We start from the raw sequence: 20,707 nt of genomic DNA on the forward strand, positions 1-20,707 counted from the left end.
TGCATTTCAGAATATAGCCCCACTACTGATATTGATTTGTGGTCTTTGGGTTACCCTTTTCTCTTCTCTATCTCTCATTAGCTTCATTAACTCCCTGAAAAGCTCCATGCAGATGACTCATATACCTATATCTATCCAGTCCCAGTTTCTCTTCTAAATTTCAATCCTTCATCATCAATTCCACTGTCTCAGCATAATGCATTTTCCTTGTTTATGTGTTGACATTGTGAATTTTATTTTTACTTTGAATGTTTTTACATTATTGAAATTTATCCTTTTTAGAATTTACCACACATATGGTAAAGAATTGGAAAATGAGTAGTTGCCCATCACTTGGGGAATGGCTGAACATGTTGTGGCATATGAAAATAATGGAATATTGTTGTTCTATAAAAATGATGAGCAAACTGATTTTAGAAAGGCCTGGAAAGATTTACATGAACTGATGCTGAGTGAAATAAACAGAACCAGGAATACATTGTACACAATAACAGCAGGAATGTGTGATGATCAACTGTGAAAGACTTGGTTCTTTTGAGTGGTTCAGTGATCCAAAGCAATCCCAACAGACTTTGGACAGAAAATGCCATCTGCATCCAGAAAAAGAATGGAGGAGACTGAATGTAATCAACACATGTTATGTTCATTTCTTTTTTCTGTTTTATTTTTTAAATCTCTCCCATGGTTTTTCCCCTTTGCTCTGATTTTTCCCTCCCAACATGATTGATAAAGTAATGTGTATTAAAAATAAATAAATTTACCAGAAAAAATTTACCACACATATAAAAAATTATCTTTCATGTTCTCATTTTTATTGTTTATATCTTTCCTTCCTGAATATATTTCTTATAATCAACACATTATAGGATTTTTTTCTTTTCCAGTCTGTCATTTTCATTTGATTTGATGGTTTCATGCATTCACATTCATATATGACATATATATTCATATGACAACTCTTTTGGTTTTCAACTTCCCTAGCTTTGGATTTTTACTTAAATTTATTATTTTTTCCTTATTTGTATTTAGTCAACCAAAATTGTCTTGTTCCTAATTTTTTCCTTCTTATAAGTGGTTAGTTCAAAATCCTCCCTCCCCATTTTTAACTTATTTTGTCTTGTTTTCTGTACTTCTTTTAAAAATATTTCTTTACCTTGTTCTCGTTATTAATTTTCTTTTTGTCAACTCCAAACTTTTCTTTGATTCACAAACTTTATATTTATTTGTTCTTTCTTTAATTGTTTTGGATTCCTCAGATTCCAAAAAGTCCCTGAAATCCTTGACCACTTCTCCACTACTATCCCAGTAGGTATTTTCTGTTGCTAGCAATGCCTTCATCTCTATGGCCTTCTCTGATTTTCTCCTAATTTCATTTGAGAGCACACTCATGCCAGTCTTCATGTTCTTTTCAAACCCTGACCAACTCATGATGCTCTAGAGCACCTTCCTTATTCTGTTTCCCTCTCCACTTTTCATATCCCTTCTGTGTGCTTCAAATGTAAGCTCCTTGCAGGCTGCTATATTCTCTTTGCTTGTTCTGTTTTACTGACATGCCTAGCATACAGTAGGCATTTAATAAATGTCTCATCTCTATCTTTCTATTTCTCATGGAGAACCCAAGGTGAATCATCACTTATTCTAAGCCATCTCCATGTTACTGTTTTGTAGATCTTGCCTCTTCGTCCCTTTATTCTGTTTTCTCACTCTTAAAAGTACCAATTCCCAAAGGAAATAATGAGGTTAGAAGCATTACCCCATGGCAGAAATCTCCTTGCTTCAAATTGTTTTTATCTCATCTTCATCATGATAATTTTCTTGTCCATTTGTCTTATGAGTTCCTCCATAGGTCCAGGCCTCCAAACCTTCTGGATGGCAGGTGTCAACAATGAGTTTTGATTTCCCTTCTTTTGAGCCAATTTATCTTCCATGGAGGTACAATATTCTCTCAGAGAAAATGATCTTCCTGCATCCAAAACTAGGAGACCATTTAACATAGTTACAGCAATATTGTTACAAATAATCAACTGTGAAAGTCTGAACTACTCTGATGAATACAATGATTCATGATAATCTCCAATTATGATTAAAAAATTCTATCCACTTCCAGAGACAACTGAGGAACTCTGAGTGCAGACTGAAGCTTATTTTTCTTTTGCTTAATTTTTCTTGATTTTTTTCTTGCAACAAGACTGTGAAAGTCTTGCATGACTTCAATATTTATCATTGATACTATATTTCTTGCCTTCTCAGTGGGTAGGGGATTTCTAGTCTCATTGTATTCTACTTCCCCTTTCAGTTCCTGTAATCCAGCCAAAGTAGCCATCTCTCTTTCCTTGCCTCCTGACACTCCATCTCTCATTTCTATGCCTTTGCACGGGTCATCCCTCGTACCTGGAATGAAATCTCTCTTCATTTTATTTCACAGCTTCTCTCTCTTCCTTTAAGAGGCAGCTAAGGCAGTATTTTCTACATGAAACCTTTCCTGATTCCCAACTCTTTTCAAAATTACATTTAACTATGCTGTGTATGTAGAGATTTATTTATATGCTTATTTATAATATTAACTTCATATTTATGCTTTAGTACATATGCATATTTTATATGTACTTATTTCCCTCACAAACCTCCCATGTCACTTTGTGCATGGGGATTATTTCATTCATTGTATCACCAGCACCTAGCACAGTGCCTGGGCACATAGCAAGAAATAAATGCTTGTTGATGATTGCTTATCATCTTCTGTATATTCTCCTCTCTAGATTGTGTGGCACTTTTATCTCTTGGTTTTTCTTCTCTGATAACTCCTTTTCCAGCTTTTTAGTCAGCTTATTATCCACATCCTAATCAACTATGGAAATTCTCCAAAGTTCTATCCTAAACCCTTTTCTCTTCCCCATTTCTTGTTAACTTCATGAACTCCCATTTATTTAATGAGAAACTCCATGCAGATGACTCAGATCTCTACATATCAACCCCAATTTCTCTCCTGAACTTCTATCCTATATCAATTACTTCCTAGGCATTTCCATCTGACCATCCTGTAGACCTCTCAAACTTAAATGTCTAAAAGTAAATTCGTGCTCTTTCCCTAAATCTATCCTTCCTTTAATCTTGCCTATTTTTCTCATAGGTATTTTTCTTCCAGATTTATAAACTTATCTTCATCCTTAATTCTTCACTCCACATATAGAGTTAGTTCTTAAATCTTGCTATTTCTTCTTCTATATCACTTTCATCTAACCACCCCTCCCTAACTCACATACCTATCATTTTAGTTCAGACTCTCATCACTTTTTCCCTGGATGACTGCAACAACTGATTGGTTCCTCTGATTCAAGTATCTCCCTACTCTAGCCCATTTATTGAGCTATTATAGCAAAAAAAATTTTTCTTTAAGCACAAATCTGACTATGTCATTTTCCTTTATGATATTCAGTAGTTCCCCATTACCTCTAGGATAAAATGTAAATTCCTCTATTAAGTTTTTTAAATCCTTTATAACTTGCTTCCCATCAACCTCCTTCCCCTGACTCCTGCAGCCTAACTGGCCTTCTCTCTATTCTTTATACAAGACCTCTTGTTCTTTGCCTCCTTTGCTAGTTCATTATCCTTATGCCATTTCATAACTGAAGTTGTTCCTGTCCTGGGCTGCCTTCTCTTATTTTTATGTTCTCTCCCATGGTGACATAGCAATTCACTTTGGTCTACTTATCACCTCTCTACAGAAGACTCCCAAATAAAATATCCAGCCATAGTCTTTCTCCTGAGTTCCAGTTTCACATTCCCAAATACTTTCTCAACTTTTCATGCTGTAGGTCCTATAGATATCTCAATTGTCTCTGGGATCAAATGAAAACAAATAGTATGTGTGGCCCTAATTTACATTCTTTGATTATTTCCATCAATACATGTTGTAGTTTAGACAAACTGACCTTCTTGCCTTACATACATCATCCCATCTCATTTCTTGTGTTTTTTTGTAATGTTATGGTTAGCTTTCTGGAAGTCTCAGAACCAGTTTCAACAGAGTAATCATCATGAGAATAGTCAAGGATAAAGTCCAAAGTCTTTATTATCTCCTTCACAGTCTGTCTCCTTCACCTGGGGCCTGGCTAGCTTTCTAGGGGCCCTTCAGATGGGCGTTGGTCTCAGTGGGGGAGCAAGAAGACAGGCCAGCCACCACAAAACTGATGAAGATGGAATGAATCTCTCCGAGTCCTAGAGCCTGAGTTCCAGCCTCCAGTCCTCTGTCTACTCTCTCTCTGGCTGAGTTTATCCCCAGTTTATATGCTCTATTACAATTACAGCATTACAGCATACCAAGTATAAACCAATCATTATATCACTAGGCAACCATTATTGATTGTAAGATTAAATCAATCATACTGAACTAGAGAACTCACATGCTAAACTAGATAGCCATTGTCTTTATCAATTCCACTGAGTTAATTGTAGGATTAAACCAATCATACTGAGCCTTAAGCATATTGCTCCAAATTTCCCACCCTTTATATGTTTTTACATTGCCATTTCCAATTTGGCATGTTCTTTCCACATTTAGACATCTTAGAATTTCTTATTTCCTTCAAAACTCAGCCCATGTCTCCTTGTTCATGAACTCCTTCCTGATTCTCTTCCTTCTAATTACTTTGTATTTATCTGGCATATAATTTGAATATGCTTTACTGAAAGAATATAAGTTCCTTGAAGGCTGACACTGTTTCTTTTTTGTCTTTGTATTCCTAGTGCCTTGTACAATAAGCACACATAGTATATGGTCAATAAATTCTAGTTGATGGATTTATAGAGGAAAAACCCCACATTACTGTCATTTCTCAATGATCCTCCTTACTCCAACCCTTTCGTATAACAAGTAATCATATCCAGGAAAACAAAATCAACACATGGTCTTGTCTGAAAATGTAAACATTCTTCTTTATCTGTTATTCATCACGTCTTTGCTATTAATTGGGAAACTTATTTCACAAGTCCTCTGAAATTAAGATTGACCATTACATTGATCAGGTTTCTTAACTGTTTTACATATATATGTAGACACATACATACCACTGTATATGTACACATATGGATATACATATATTTTTATGTTCATTCTGTGAATTGTCATTATACTGCTTAGTTGGCCCTGCTTTAGTTTGTTCAATTCTTCCCAAGTCTCTTTGAATTATTCATGAGTTATTCCAGTGCAATATTTCATTGTTACCACGTATCAATATTTGTTCAGCCATTCCTCAATCAGTGGGCATAAGTTTTCATTTGCATATCTACTTTTCAAAGTTGTTCACATCTTTTGATCACTTATCAAAAAGTGATTTTTAGGCTTATGAACTTGCACCAATTTCCTGTCTTAGATAATAGGTTATTTTTTGACACTTTTGATGTAAGAATTTCCCCCCAGAATCACTAGCTACAATCCCGATTGATTTCATTTGTGGAAAGCCTTGAGTTTATATAATTTTAATGGTCTATTTTATCCTTTGTGATAATTTATATTTTTTGTCTATTTATTAAATCTCCTTTAAACCATGATCATCAGATACTTTCTTCCATTTTTAAAATCATGTACCATTTTACATTGATTACTTACAATCCAGAGGTCATTGTGTTACGTATGCTGGCTTAGATGCTAATGTAAAGCTAATGAGTTTTTCCTGAGTTTTTTTTTCCCTCCCAAATAGGGAGTCCTTTTTCTTAATACATTATATTCTTAAGTTTACTGAAGAGTATGCTATTGTTTTTATTTCTATGTCTTATTTATCTAACCTGTTCCACTGATCTACTTTTTTATTTTTAACCAGCACCAAAACTTTTGATAATTATTGCTTTAGCATGTAATCTGAAATCTGGAGATCCATTATTACTAGTTTTTAAAAAATTATTTCCTTTGAAATTCTTGACTATTAAGTTCTTCTAAATGAATTATTATAGTTAAAGTTCTATGTAATAACCATTGGTAGTTTGATTTGTATAACTTTCAAATAGTAGGTTGTTTTTAGGATCATACTGCCATTTTTCTTATCTTGACAGACTAAATATAAAAACTGATTCCAATTATTTAAGCCTTCTTTTATCTCCATAAAGTTTTTTTCACTTTTACTTTTCCCTCCTTTTTCTTTCTTTTTCCTCTTTGATTCAGTATCTTAGTCTACCTCTAAGTCTATGAGCGCTAACATAGGCCTGGGCCTATTACTGAACAACATGGGACATTTGGCATGTTTCCTGTCTTTCTGAAGCAAGTTGGAAAACTCCTATTTTCTGGGGTTCACCATATTGTTGCTGAAATAAATCTGGACATTTGATCAGCTTAGCCCACTCCAGTTCAGAACGCCTAGGCTTAAGAAATTCACTAACCTCAGCGTCCCTGGTAGCTGGGATTTTGAATATACACTACCATACTTTGCATTGCTACACATCTTTTATGTCTTCACAGAATGCCTGTTTCCTCCCCGTTGCAAAAATGCTGAATTGTGCCACTTTAAGCTATTTTTAAAAATTCCTAAGTGTCCAATGGTGTCTTACATTTTGAGAGGTGGTACTTCAAGAAGTAACATGAAATATGACATGGTCCCTCTCCTGGGGTCCATATGCTTGTTTTTGAAACATTTTGATAATTGTACTTAATCAACTTTTCTTGATAACTCTGTGAATTTTATTTTTTGCATTTAAAAATATTATTCTGAAGAAAGGGACTATTGATTAGAGAAATGCAAACTGAAAGAACTTTGAAGTATCGCTTCACACTTATCAGATATTGGCTAATATGAGAGAAAAGGAAAATGACAAATGATGGAAGAAATGTGGAAAAACTGGGACACTAATGCGCTGTTGGTAAAGTTGTGACCTGATCCAACCATTCTGGAGAACAATTTGGAACTATGCCCAAAGGGCTACAAAACTGCATCCCCTTTGATCCAGCAATACTAGTACTAAATCTGTATTCCAAAGAGATCAACAAAAAAGAGAAAGAATGCATATGTACAAGATTATTTATAGCAGCTCTTTTTGTAAAGGTATGCCCATCACCTGCAGAATGGCTGAATAACATATTATATGTGATTGTGATGGAATACTTTTGTGCTATAAGAAATGATCAGCAGAATCCTACCAAATAATCTGGGAAGACTAATGTGAATTGATGCAAAGTGAAATGAGCAGAATCAATATAACATTATACACAGTAATTAAATTAAATTAAAAATTAATTAAAGATTGATTGTGAATGACAGCTATTCTTGGCAATAAAATGTTACTAAACTACTCTGAAGGGCATATGATGAAAAATGCTGTCCACTTTCAGAGAAAGAACTGATTGAGTTTGAATGCAAATTGAAGTATACTTAAAAAAACTTTATTTTTTAATTTTTTGATGTTTTGCAATATGACTAATATGGAAATATATTTTGCATGCCTGAATATGTATAATCTGCATCAAATTGCTTAACTTCCCAATGAGGGGGAAGTGGATGGAAGGAGAGAATTTGGAACTCAAAATAAAAAAAAAAAACAAATTTTTGTTTATATATAATTGAGAAAAAAGAAAAATTAAGTGGAATAAAAAAATTTAGTCTGAGCACTTATACCTCAGAAACACTACAAATCAAGAGTTGATTTGTTTTACTGATTGTCTAGATTTAATAAAATGGAAAAATGTTAAGGTAAATTAAATTTAAATCTGCCTGACACAAATATCTTCTTTTTTGGAGAGCTGATTGTTAAATACTCCATAGCATACCTTTGGGGACTATGATACAGAAAAGGTTAAGTGCCCCTATTGGTCTCAAAGTCAAGAGGCCCTGGATTCAAGTCCTATCCCTGACAAAATGGCTATGTGACCCTCCTTAAAGTTATATAACTACCAAGTGACTCAAAGTCTGTAAAACTCTAAGTTGGACAGAAGGATTTTGTGTATTATAAGAAGTAGCTGCTCAGAGGGAAGTGCCTTTGTTGTTATTCACTCATTCAGTTGGGTCCAACTCTTTGTGACCACATCGATGATCAGAAGTCCAATTGTTTAGAGGATCTGCTCTGTATGTTATCCTTTGGGGCTTGCTAGGGTTTAAATAAGGTTTTTACTCTCATATTATTATATATCCTTTTGAATTCTGGGAAAGAGGAATATAGGAGAAATAAGGGAGAGGCCTTTCCTCTCACGATGGAAATGAAGAACAAGGAACACAAATGGAGAGATGAACCAGGTCTAGAGAAGCTGACTACAGATAATAGTGCCGGGAGAAAATTCCCAAAGGTATAGCTGCAGAGGAAGAAATCGAGGATCTCGTCATGGCCTAAAGGGCCATTTTAGAGCATTTCAGACCACATGGGATGTCAGTTGGACATCTGTTAGTACTAAGAGTTAATGCTGCTAATCCTGAGATACTTGAAGTGTTTGTTACCTGCCCTCTCGTCCAGCATCGAGATGCTGTGAGATGGTGGTTGGTACTGCAGTACCGCCTCCTCAGATACAGTGGGAGGTGCCGGACAGGCTCTGGGACCCTCGCCAAGGCCAGGTCACTGGCTTTACATCCCACGGGCTCTCCCAGTCATGGGATCACCAGAAGGCTTCAAATGGTGGGGTGGACACCAGCCTCAAACCTTTCCAAATGTGTCCTGCAAGAGGGTTTTTTCAGAGGCAAGAAGATGAAAGCATTTTTGCCATATTAGTCACATTTAACTAAAAGTTCCACATATTACCTGAAGAGAGTAGAATCATCACAAGTAGGGATTTCTTAATTTTTGTCTTTCGATACCCAGTGATTAGCACAATGACTTACATGAACAGATCACAATGTCAGTGGAACCTTAATTCTATTCCATCCACTCTACAGATGGAACACTGGGCTTTGAGTCAGGGGGATCTGGACTCCTATTCAGCCTCAAGACACTTCCTAGCTATGTGTCTGAAGAAATCACTAATTTCTTAGTCATATTTTCCTGATCTGAAAAATGGCACTGACTTCCCAGTTTTATTGTGAGAATATCTATAAAGCACTTTACTAATTTTTTTTTTTTTTTGCTGAGGAAATTGGGGTTAAGTGACTTGCCCAGGGTCACACAGCCAGGAAGTGTTAAGTGTCTGAAGTCACATTTGAACTCAGGTCCTTCTGACTTCAGAGCACTTTACCATTCTTAAAGCACTATCTAAATATTAGCAAATGTTGTTCATAAGGCTTCTTCTCTTTTGTCTAACAAATTCTGAGCCCTTGGTGGTCTTCCCCCATTAATTCTATCCCTAATTTCTCTCTAGTATGAATTCTCTGATGTACGTACAGTAAGGGACGAGCTCTGGCTGAAGACCTTCTCACCCTCATTACATTTACAAGGATTCGTTCCAATCTGACTAGACATATATTTGAGAAAGTTCCATTTGAATCCTGCCCATGCGAATTACATTTATACAATTTTAATCTGGTCTGAATTATCAGAACTTTAAGAAATGAGCTCCAGATGAAGGACTTCCCATATTCATTACATGTATAAAAACGTTTCTCCAGGATGGATTTTCTGACGGTTAATAATGTCTGTGTCCTGACTGAAGACCTTCCCAAACTCATTGCATTCGTAAGCTTTCTCACCACTGTGAATTCTCTGATGGTAAATAAGAGGGGAGTGTTGGACGAAGGCTTTCCCACAGCCGTTCCACTCTCGGGACTTCTCTCTACTGTGAATTCTCTTGTGCACAGTAAGGTGTCCACTCTGACTGAAAGCCTTCCAGCACTCATTGCATTTATAAGGCTTCTCTCCAGTGTGGATTCTCCGATGGCAGATAAGGGCGGTGTGCTGGATGAAGGCTTTCCCACATTCGTGACACTCGTGAGGTTTTTCTCGGCTGTGGATTCGCTTATGTAAGACGAGGGATGAGTTCTGGGTGAAGGCCTTCCCGCATTCGTCACATTTATACGGCTTCTCTCCAGTGTGAATTATTTGGTGTCTAATGAGTTCGGAGTTCCAGCTGAAAGTCTTCCCACACTGACTGCACTCGTAAGGTTTCTCCCGGGTGTGGGTACTGTGATGCACGGTGAGGGATGAGCTCCGGGTGAAGGCCTTCCCGCATTCGTCGCACTTATACGGCTTCTCCCCGGTGTGAATCCTCTGATGTAAAGTAAGAGACGAGCTCTGCGTGAAGGCCTTCCCACATTCGTTACACACGTAGGGCTTCTCTCCAGTGTGAATTATCTGGTGTCTAATCAGTTCCGAGTTCCAGACGAAGGCCTTCCCACACTCGCTGCATTCGTAAGGCTTCTCTCCGGTATGGATTTTCTGATGTCTAGTAAGTTCGGAGCTCTGGCTAAAGGCCTTCCCACATTCAAAACAGTCGTATGGTTTCTCTCCGGTACGGATTTTCTGATGGGCAATCAGCGATAAGTGATCGATGGAGCCCTCCCCGTACTCAGTGCTTGCATAATGCTTCTCCTCATCGTGAATTTTCTGATGGTAAATCAGCTCTGCGTTTTGGCTGAAGGTCTTCCCACACTGGCTATCTTCTGCATGAAGCTGGGGGTGTCCAGTAAGGGCTGTGCCCCAGCTGAAGGTTATCTCACAGTGATTGTACTTATAAGCTTTCACCCCTGTGTGTTTGCCATAATACTGAGTATGATTTGGCTGACAATGTAGGTGTTTCCCACATTCATCGTACCTGTCATGCTCTTCCCTGGATGTCCTTTTAGTATATTGAGTTAGGTAGGAATAGGGTGGGAAGATGCAGCCATGTGGATCACCTCCATTATGGCTGTCAGCTGCAGGAATGCCCCCTTGGAGAGAAAGGCCTGACCCCCGGCCGAAGCTTATTCCAAATTTATTACATCGCTGGTCTCTTCCTCTGCCTACAGTCTTTCTGGGGGAGATTGCTAATTTCCTGGAAGGACTGTCCTGGCTGTCATGTTTCTTCACCGACTTGATATCACAAGCCAAGGTTTCTCCCGACTCCAACTTCCAAGGATTGCTGCTGATGACATTCTTCCAGGATGACTCTTTTGGAGAAATGTACTGCTCTGGAGTAGATCCTTTGATTTTAGGCCTTAGCTCCCAATCTGAAGGAAAGAAAAACATAAATATATCTCTTTCTTCCAAATAGAGAAATGAAATGACTTTACATTTAGTCTCACTTCATTTCCTCAAACAGGAGAGAATACTCTTGATCTTTGAAATGGCAGAATCATTGCTAATAAAGTCTCATAACCACACTTTCAAAGAGGGATTTACCTTTACAAAGGACATTCAAATACATGATAACCCCGAGACTTTCCAGCTCTCCTGCAACAGAAGCAGGGAAGAGATGATTACTGTGTTTATAGATGAGCAAAGTGAGGCACAGAATGGTTAAAGAGATGACAAAATGTCACATTGTGCCCAAGGGCCCTGATGGGACAGAAAAACTTAGATTTCATGTGACTGCTGGTATAATGTCAACCTTCAGTACAGGGAGAAATGAAATATATTCAAAGTATAGATGATGTATGTGGAGGCAGCCCTTCACAACCCAAAGGAGGTTATAGAGATGTACAAGTTGCCATTGTCATTCTCAGGAAGAAATGCTGACTCTCAGGTCTTTTTCTGAAGAGCTGTCGAATGAATTGTTGTCAGGGTACACTTCCCCCAGTTAATTTTTTAAAATAAATCCCAATACTGAAGTTAAAACTTAATCCAACTATTTTTCTTTTTATTCTATTTAGTCCAATGTTCTCACTTATTGCCCCCTTTGCTCACTCCTGAAGAACGAGGCATATGATCACTTAGTTATCCAAAGAAGCATGTTTTGTTATAGAGCTTTACCTCATTAATTAATCCCATCATGGCCCCACAGAAAAGTGAAAATCTCCTTGCTTTCTTGTATCCCTTTTAGGGATTGGGACAATGACATAGAATTATTAAGCAATGGAAAAATAGGTAAAAAATATGACTTCTGTCCAAAGAGAATCCTAAAAATGGTGAAAGAGAAAGAATTGAGCCTTAAGGAAGACCTTGCTTTCTCCCAGGAAATGTTAGGAAAATATATTTTCAGGAATTAGATTATAATTTCAATTTATACTCTCTCTCATAGTCTACCACTATTACACGACTTTTGCAAAAGAGAGAAACTTGGGACTGACAATTAATTAATCGTTATATGGGGAAGAGTCTGTGAATTGAGAGAGGACCAACAACATCATTCTGGAAGAGATCTAGATGAATAATGGACAATTAACTACCATGAGACAACCGATCTATGAGGAAGTTGAAGAGTTAACTGTTATCTTTTAAAGCTGTTAACTGCTATAGGGTAAAGAAGATATTGTATGGAGAAGACAGAAGAGAATTCATGAGAAGAAAGAGTTTAGCATTCTTTCACCCTTGATGAGAAGACTGAATTAAATCTTATTTTGTGGTAAAGGCAGTTAGTTGACATTTCCAAGAAGAATTGAATCAAATGTTTTAACCCAGGGATCCTAATATCTGTAGAGTTAACAGTCGACAAGTGAGAAGACAACAACTTTTTCCTTCATCCATTTTCCTAGAGCACAGGAATGACTTTGGCCATGATTATCATCAACAACTAAAACTTATTCTTTTACAATTCTTTCTTATCTGTGACTGTTAATAAATTGTAAAGCCAGTAACAGTCATATATGTTATACCTTTCAGATTGGGATTTTAGAGTGAAAGAGGAGAATTAAGAGAAATTTTCCTCTTAATTCTAGTTAATTCATTAACTAATTAATTATAGATTTTACATTTTAATAATTTCATAACATTAGCATAAGAATATACACTTCAATTGCCTTTGAACCAAGTGAGAGAAAGAATAAGGTCATGAGCTCCTATCAATGGGTTAGGGTGTTTGTCCTCCAGAAGATGAGCGGGATCGGTTGATATTCCCACAATCCCAATAGGAGTTGCTAGACTGTGGGTCTTGTTTTGGGGTCTCCACATGCTATAGAGATAAAGAAGGCCTAAGAAAGTCTCGGTACTAGACAACACTGGTTCTTCCCAACTAGAGCAGGTGGGGAGAAATTTGAGGAGAGTTTCTTCTCCAACATTTCCAGGAAATGATTACTTGCGCTAATGTCCACAGTGGGCTGGTTGCACTCACTCACCTGCAAGGGAAGCTCTTGGGCCCTCTCTCTCCAGCATCCATGGGGCATCACCCCGTTCCAACTGGGAGACCTCATCTGGTTTGCAAACTGGAAGCCCTGCTCATGGTAAATAGGGAACTGCTGAGAAGAGAGGGAACCTCAGAATTCAGTCCTTTCCAGGGAAAGCAGCCCATGCTAGGAAAGTATCAGAGCATTGAAGGGGAAAGGAGAAGAGAAATGGGGAGTGTGGATCATTCAGCCAATTTAGAATCAGAAAGAAAATTAGGCCATCCGTCCATCTCCCTCACAGGGAGCATGAACATCTCCCAACTTCCAGTATTTGCACTGGAATCTGGGGGAAATTGGATTGTGAGCTGGATGGACCCCAGGGGCCACTGTCCTTGTTTTACAGACAAGGGAGGGAGTGGTTTGGCCGCTGGGGCCTCTCAGAGCAGACAGACTTCTCCCCTCAGAGCTGGGGAAGACGTGAGGAGCTGTGTGACCCTGGGCAAGGCAGGGGCAGCTGCCCCACAGGGATGCTGTGAGGATAAAATGAGATAATGCAAAAGTGCGACAGAAACCTTTCATCCTCATCAGCGATGGGCCCCTTCTCTGGGGGCTCCACGCCAAGCCCCTTGTCAGGTCCAGGCAGGGATCCCCTAGTGGAGGCCAGTTCTGACCACAATCCTATTCTCTAACCACATGCCCAAGAAACCACGCAAGGATTCGGTTTCCAATTAGTAAGTGCCAAAAGGGGAGCTGGAGTAAGGTGCCCCAAAGTAGCATGGATCTTTAACACTGGGGAGAAGGGACAGGGCAAAAAGGTTGGGGCTGGGAGGTAGGGGAGGCGGCCCTTACCCAGGGAGGCCAGGTTCCTGTAGTTCTCCAGCATCACTTCCCTGTACAATTTCTTCTGAGAGGCGTCCAAGAAGCCCCACTCCTCCTGGCTGAAATCCACAGCCACATCTCTGAAGGACACAGACTCCTGGGGGAGAGAAAAGGGGCTTTAAGGGTCACCTGGAGCTCCTCCTTTTTCTGAGGCGCCGATCAGTGCTTTGCCCAAAGGCCACATAGAACTAAAGGGAGCCGAGTCCCAGGCCCAGCTCCATCTGCTCCTCCATCCCCTTAGCGAGTTGGAAGGAAGCTCTGACCTCACGCCAATGGCCGGATCATCCAACTGTGGACACACTAGCGTCCTGTATTCTATCCTCACACACAGCAGTCACACCCGAGAAGCAATTACACCAAAGATTAATTTCTAGGTAGAGAAACCATAGCAAACACTCTCCATCCCAACTGGTGCCATTTCTTTCTTTTTCACTTAATAGTATTTTATTTTCTTTCCAATTAAATGTAAAGATAGTTTTCAACATTTATTTTTGTGAAATTTGGAGTTGTATATTTTTCTCTTCCCCTCCATCTCACCCTCTAAAATAGATAGGTTATAGATGTACAGTCACGTTAGACATATTTCCATGTTAGTCATATTATGAAAGAAAAATCAGAACAAAAGGAAAAACCACGAGAAAGAAAAAAAAAAGAAAAATGAAAAGAGTCTGCTTTGATCTGTATTCAGTCTCCATAGTTGTCTCTCCAGACATGGAGGGTATTTTCCAACCCACTCAGATTGCCGTATTGCTGAGAAGAGTTAAGGGTTTCACAGCTGATCCTCATCACCCACTGTTGCTGTTTCAGTGTACGATGTTCTCCGGGTTCTGCTCGCTTTACTCGGTAACCACTGCTATTTCTAATGGATCAGGAGTCCCCACTGAAAATGTCTTACTAATCAGGTCAAGGACTGAATTAAAATCCCCTCCCCCCCCAGACCTTTGCTAGATGTGTGATCTTGTATAAGCCATTTCATTTTTAATCTCCCTTAGCTTTCTAAGCCCCTAATACATTGAGGATCAAAAGAGATCATATTTGGAAAGTGTTTTGAAAATCTTCAAGCTTTCAAAATGCTAGTTGTAGCTATTAGTCATCCCACAACTTTACACATTAATTTAAACCATCTGACTGTGGGTAGAGAGTAGATCACGGTGTTCAGGTACCCATCACATCAAAACCTTACACGTGTCCCTGTTCCCTCTCTTCTCATTATATTTGGTCTAAGATTCCATCCTGAAAATGCCATTCAACCCATTTTTTCTCCTCTGTGTCATCTTCACATCTGAGAAGTCTTGATCCAAGACACTGAGGCAAAGCACCGAGCCTTGGGGCTGTCCAACAAAGATCTTTTTCCAGTCTGACACTTACCCCGCCGAGGGCTTTCCTTCTGGCAGTCAACCAATTCCAAACCTTCCTTACTAGACCATTAGCTGGCCCACATCTTCCCAACTTCTCTCCCTGAACAACACGGGGACCAAATGACTCATTAAAAAAGCCAGCCAAGTTCCAGTTGGGGAACTTCCTGATCTACCCTTAGAGTAACTAGGTCAGTTACTGACCCATTCACGGCTCTTTGGGACCACGGCTGCCCTGTCTAGATGTTTTAAGGGAACACTGCATATGGCAGCTATGAATTAGACAGTAATACGATGAGATGGAATCAAAACCGGCTGGCCAAATGCAAAGAGTTGATGTTAATGGTTCACTGTCAATACGGCAGAAAGTTTTCAGTCCAGGCCTCTCGCCCTCCTCAGGGATCGGTGCTTGGTCCTGTGTAGTTTAACTTATTTTTAGTGGCTTGAATAAATGCAGACCTATAACATTTGCAAATGATGTAAAACTCAGTCTGACATCATCACTAAGGCAGTGGATGACAGACTCAGGATCTAAAAGGAGTCTGACAGGCTAGAGTATTGGACTGACTCTATTTAGATGGGACTCAATGGAAATAACTGTAAACTCATTTACTTGAGTTTAAAAAAAAAGGGGGGGCAATGGTGGGGGGAAGGCAGAGGCAGAAAGTAATTATTTGGAAAAAAGATCTTTAGGTGTTAGCACACTGTAAGCTATTTGAGTAAGGAGTGTAAGAGGGTGGTCCCCTAACCTAAATTTTACTATATATCACATTAATAGGGGTAGAGCTTCCAGGACTAGGGAAGTGATCACCCCATTTCAATCTTCCTTCAACTCATTAGTGTTCTGTTCCAGATATCATGTTTTAAGTAGGACAATCAGAAGTTGGAATTTCTAAGAAAGAAGAACTATGATGGTCAAGAAGGATCATTTGAGGTACTGGTCTTGTGTGGAAAACTCAAAACTTGAGATTAGGGGGTGAAGGATATGATATCTGTATTCAAGCAACTATTTGAAAGACCGTCAGATGCAGGAATAATTAGAATTATTCTCTTTGGCTCCCGAAGATAGAAACACATAGAAACATGAGATGGGGACATGTTACCAAAAGAGCAATTTAAGCTGACTGTAAGAAACCTTTCCTAACAATGAGAGGGCTGTCCAAAAGTGGAACGATCTGTCCAGCCGTGTGATGGGTGCCCCCTCCGTGGAGATCTAAAGCAGGCATGTTATTCCGGGGACTCCTTTTGGGCAAAGGTTGGATTGATGGCCAGTGAAATCCCTTCCAATTCTCAAATTCTGTGAGGTTATGAGATTTTGGCAAAATATTTGGCAGCAGTTCTTGGGCTATTTTGGGGGACAAGAGGGTCAGGTGTGGATTAAAAGAGGTGGGTTTAGGGGTCATTAAAAAGACTTTACTTAAAGAGTAGTCATCAGTGACTCCATGATGCTTTGGAAGTCTCTAGTGAGAATGGCCCATGGTTGAGTGCTTGGTTCTGGCTGTTCAGCTTGTACTTTGAAAATTTGGGATCTTATAAACTTTTTTGGGGGGAAGCAACAAGTATATAATCTCTTTCCTAACAGATTATATCCTAATAGAAGAAGACAACACATGTAAGAGAGTGGGCTTTGGGGATCAGGAAAGTCAAAGGGATGGGAACTATGCATAGAGTGACTGCATGATGATGGAGGTATTTTCCCCCAGGAATAACAGTACCGACTGATCGCTTTTCCAGAGCTAGAGCTGGAAGGGATGGAGGGAAGAGTATGTGAGCATTAACACGGCACGGAGATGTTTGGGGAGCAGTATGGCAGGTCTTGGTCAGGACTAGATAGGGAATGCTCGCCGGTCATAAGCCTGGAGCCTCGATGAAGAAGGCAGAATGCAGAGGTGAACAGGGAGGCTGGACAGCAAGAGCTTAGTGGAATGAAAAAGGCCACTTCTTAACAACCCGATATTCTTTCAAGGCTCAGCTCATGTCACCAACTGGAAAAAATGTTCTTTTCCCCGAGGTTTTCTAGTTTTGAGGGCTCACTCCCAGAATTATTTTGTCCTTAGCATACATCTCGTATCGACTTAGCCATTGTTTGTACCATTTCTTTCAATTAGAACATAAACTCTTTGAAGTTTTTCTAGAATCTAGCTCCCAATACTGTGCCTTCTACATAACAGACATTTAATAATGTAAATAGGGAATCCCATAAAGTGACTGCATCATTTGAATTCATAGTGTATATTTCCCTTGGGCTGAAAGCAATTGCTCTAACTTTGAAGAGCGTAAATCTGGATATATGTGACCACTTCATGAAATACATTGTTCACACTAATTGGCACTTGGCTGTATAATTTTTTCTCATTCACCCTTCCCTTTTTTTGGGGGTGTAAGGATAAAGGAGAGATGATTTTATAACCAGGAAGTTCACTACTGAGATAACCTCTTCTTTCTAGATTCTGAGAATCCACTCTTCAGGCTCTTTCCTCTGGATCTCTGCTTTTGGGATTGGAGGGTGGGGCCATGAACTCCGAACCCTCATTTAAGTTGAGAGCTCAGCTCAGACAAGCTCATATTTCTCACCCTAGTATTACCTTGGGGCTTCTCTTGCTGACTTTTCTACCAAGTCCCCAGGAAGCCCACTACTAGAATTACCTGCCCTGAGCCCAAAACACACTTTTCAGTTTCCTTTTAGGGCGTGTTTTCCTCTCTGAGGGCATAAACATTTTTAGGGCAGGGTCTTTTCTACAAAAAGTGGTCAACAGACATTTAAGGAACTAGGTTCCAGACACTATACATACAGGAAAAAAATGCCACATGCTGTGCTACGGGAGCCGGCTGCCAGTGGCTGCTGGAGTCTAACTCAGACCTGTAGAAGGGATCTCATGTGAGAGGATGATGATGATGATACAAGGAGACTGAGAAGCCGCTGCTGTTCGCTGACCTCCCAACTGAGAGGCAGTTGTGTTGTCTGCCATATCTCCAGGTATTAATTGCTCTTCAATTGATTCATACAAGCTATTTTATTTCATTAATTCAAACTTCTTTCTGAAATAAGATTGCTTAGGAGGCCCTGTATTTTGAAAACTTTGAAAAGGACAATAACTAAGCTAAACAATAGTTATCCAAAGGTTTAAGAATAACATTTTGGGGCAGCTAGGTGGTGCAGTGGATAGAGAGCTGGTTCTGGAATCAAGAATACCCAAGTTCAAATCCAGTCTCAGACACTTCCCAGCTGTGTGACCCTGGAGGAACCACTTAAAAACACTTTTAAAAGACTTTTTTTAAAACAGGAGTTAGCTGTTTGCCTCAGTTTCCACATATGTAAAATGAGCTGGGGAAAACCACTACAGGATCTTTGCCAAGAAAACCCCAAGTCGGGTCACAAAGAGTTGGACGTGACTGAAATGACTGCACTATGACAACAAAGCATCTCTGCTTTAAAGCAACAGCTTTGCTTCTCCCAGTCTCTCCCGGTGCCAGAAATAACCAGTTTGCTTGCATCAGTGGCCTCCGGTTTGGGCACACAGCTGGGATCGGGGAGGGGTGTTGGCTGAAGGAACCGACGGCCCCCCTGCATTGGGGTCAGGGACAGTGTGTCCGACTGCGGCTGCTCGGGCCGATACAAGCTTGGAAGGCAAACAGTCTGGACGGACCCCCGGAGTGGGACGTTTCTCAATCCGCCCAGCTCTTGTTTCTTTTGAGCTACTTGCTTGGCAAGAATTTGGCAACGCAGGGTTAACAGTTCCGGAGGCAAAAGCCAAGATGCTGGCACTTTGGAGCAGGAGCAAGCCCTTTTCTCCTTCTCTAGCCCCTTGCTCGTGGGGTGGAAGAGAATCGGGAAGTGGGTTAGCAGTGAAACGGGGAAAATGGCAGCCCGGAGCAGTCCTGCTCTTCGCCGCAGTCAACCAAAAAGGGGATGAGTGGGATTTCGGAGGGCTGAGCCAAGACGGCCGGGTGACACCGGGAAGCTGCTCGCGCCGGCCCAGTTTTACTCAAAAACCGCATGAACCCAAGCCACGGAGCCTGGAACGACAGAGCCACGTAGGGATGGACCGGTTCCACGGCCCCAACCCCGATCCAAGCCTGGGATTCTTAAACTCAAGCTCCCTCAATGGGAACGGATAAGGGGGCGTCAAATGGACTCACCCGGGCCATCCCTCTCCAGGTCCCAGGGCCACTCCCTGCTGCTCCAAGCCTGCCTGGCTTCCCGGGGCTCTGCTGGGGGCAGAAAGAGGCGTTAGGGAGCTCCCGGGGGCCCAATCCCACCCAGAGCCCTGGGAAGCAAGGAAGGCCTCCCTCTGTTCACTTAGGGTTTGAAGCTGGCGGCCAGCGCTGACCCACAGTCCCCACAGCGGTCCGCATGGGACCCCCATGAAATCCCAGTCTCTCTGATGGCCCCTAAAGCTTACTGGGCACCTGTCGTCGTCCCTGCGCCCTCTACTCCAGATGCTGAGCCCACGGGCCTTCAGGACGCCGAGGGCGGGGCCCTGGGAGCTTCCCTCTCTGCAGGTCATTGAGTGGGAGGGTCAAAGGAAACCCAACTCTCCCCAATATTTCCCTAGAAATTACATCGGAGGGGGTCCGAGATACCCAAGCCCCCTGGGGGAAGCAATGGGGAGCAGGCCTGGAAACTGAGACATCCTGAAACAAGCACCTCCCACCGTCCCCTACCAGTCCCTGCTTCTGCCTAAACTTGTCCTGGGGAGATCTGGGGGAGGGGTGTCCACCCCAGACCACGGCTGACAGAGATGGGGGTCTCAGGAGAGGGTCCAGGAGAGGGGGCTCTGGGGACGAGACGAGGGCCTCTGCAGCGGGGCAGGAGGGAGCCCAGGATCCGGAGGTCAGGAGCTGGGGGAGCTCTAAGGGGGCAGCACTGGGGTCACGGGGGCCGGAAGTGTGGGGTTCTTGATTCCAGGGGGAGGACTCAGCTTACCTCAAACCCTACGGGGCCCAGAGAATGAGGAGACCTGGGCCCTTAAAGGAGGGTGAGGGACAAGAAATATCTGGGTCCCTGGGGGGGGCACTGGGGTCTGGGGAAAACCTGGGAGGAAGAGGAGGAGGGGGAGGAGGGGAGCCAGGAGAGTTCTGGGTCCTGGGCAGGGGATGGGAGATACAGGATGGGGGCGGTGTGTGTGTGAAGGGATGACCCTTTGCGGGGGATGGGTGACAGGGGGCGCCTGGGATGGGGGAGGGGTCGCAGGGACGTCTGGGCGAGGGGCGGGTAAGGGGGCAGGGGGAGCCTGGGATGGGGGAGGGGTCTTAGGGACATCTGGGCGAGGGGAGGGTAAGGGGGCAGGGGGCGCCTGGGACGGGGACACGTGCAGGGTGCAGAGGAGACCTGGTCCCCGGGGGGGCACAGGGGTCACTGGGCGCCCGGGTCTGAAGGGGGCGGACCAGTGC

At 41.5% G+C, this 20,707-nt stretch overlaps 1 protein-coding gene across 1 annotated transcript; it reads right to left on the reverse strand.

Annotated features, from left to right (window-relative positions):
* Window positions 1-790: 790 nt before the first annotated feature.
* LOC127556615 (zinc finger protein 879-like) lies at window positions 791-19,522 on the reverse strand. The gene is made up of 4 exons (XM_051989869.1): window positions 19,454-19,522; window positions 13,929-14,055; window positions 13,092-13,187; window positions 791-11,048 (listed from the first exon to the last, which is right to left on the reverse strand). The coding sequence occupies exons 1-4, from the start codon at window positions 19,460-19,462 to the stop codon at window positions 9,487-9,489; spliced, it is 1,794 nt and encodes a 597-aa protein (XP_051845829.1). The 5' UTR covers window positions 19,463-19,522; the 3' UTR covers window positions 791-9,486.
* Between the last annotated feature and the right edge of the window lie 1,185 nt (window positions 19,523-20,707).

The sequence above is a fragment of the Antechinus flavipes genome, chromosome 3 (assembly GCF_016432865.1).
Source record: "Antechinus flavipes isolate AdamAnt ecotype Samford, QLD, Australia chromosome 3, AdamAnt_v2, whole genome shotgun sequence".
In the NCBI taxonomy this organism is placed as follows: Eukaryota; Metazoa; Chordata; class Mammalia; order Dasyuromorphia; family Dasyuridae; genus Antechinus; species Antechinus flavipes.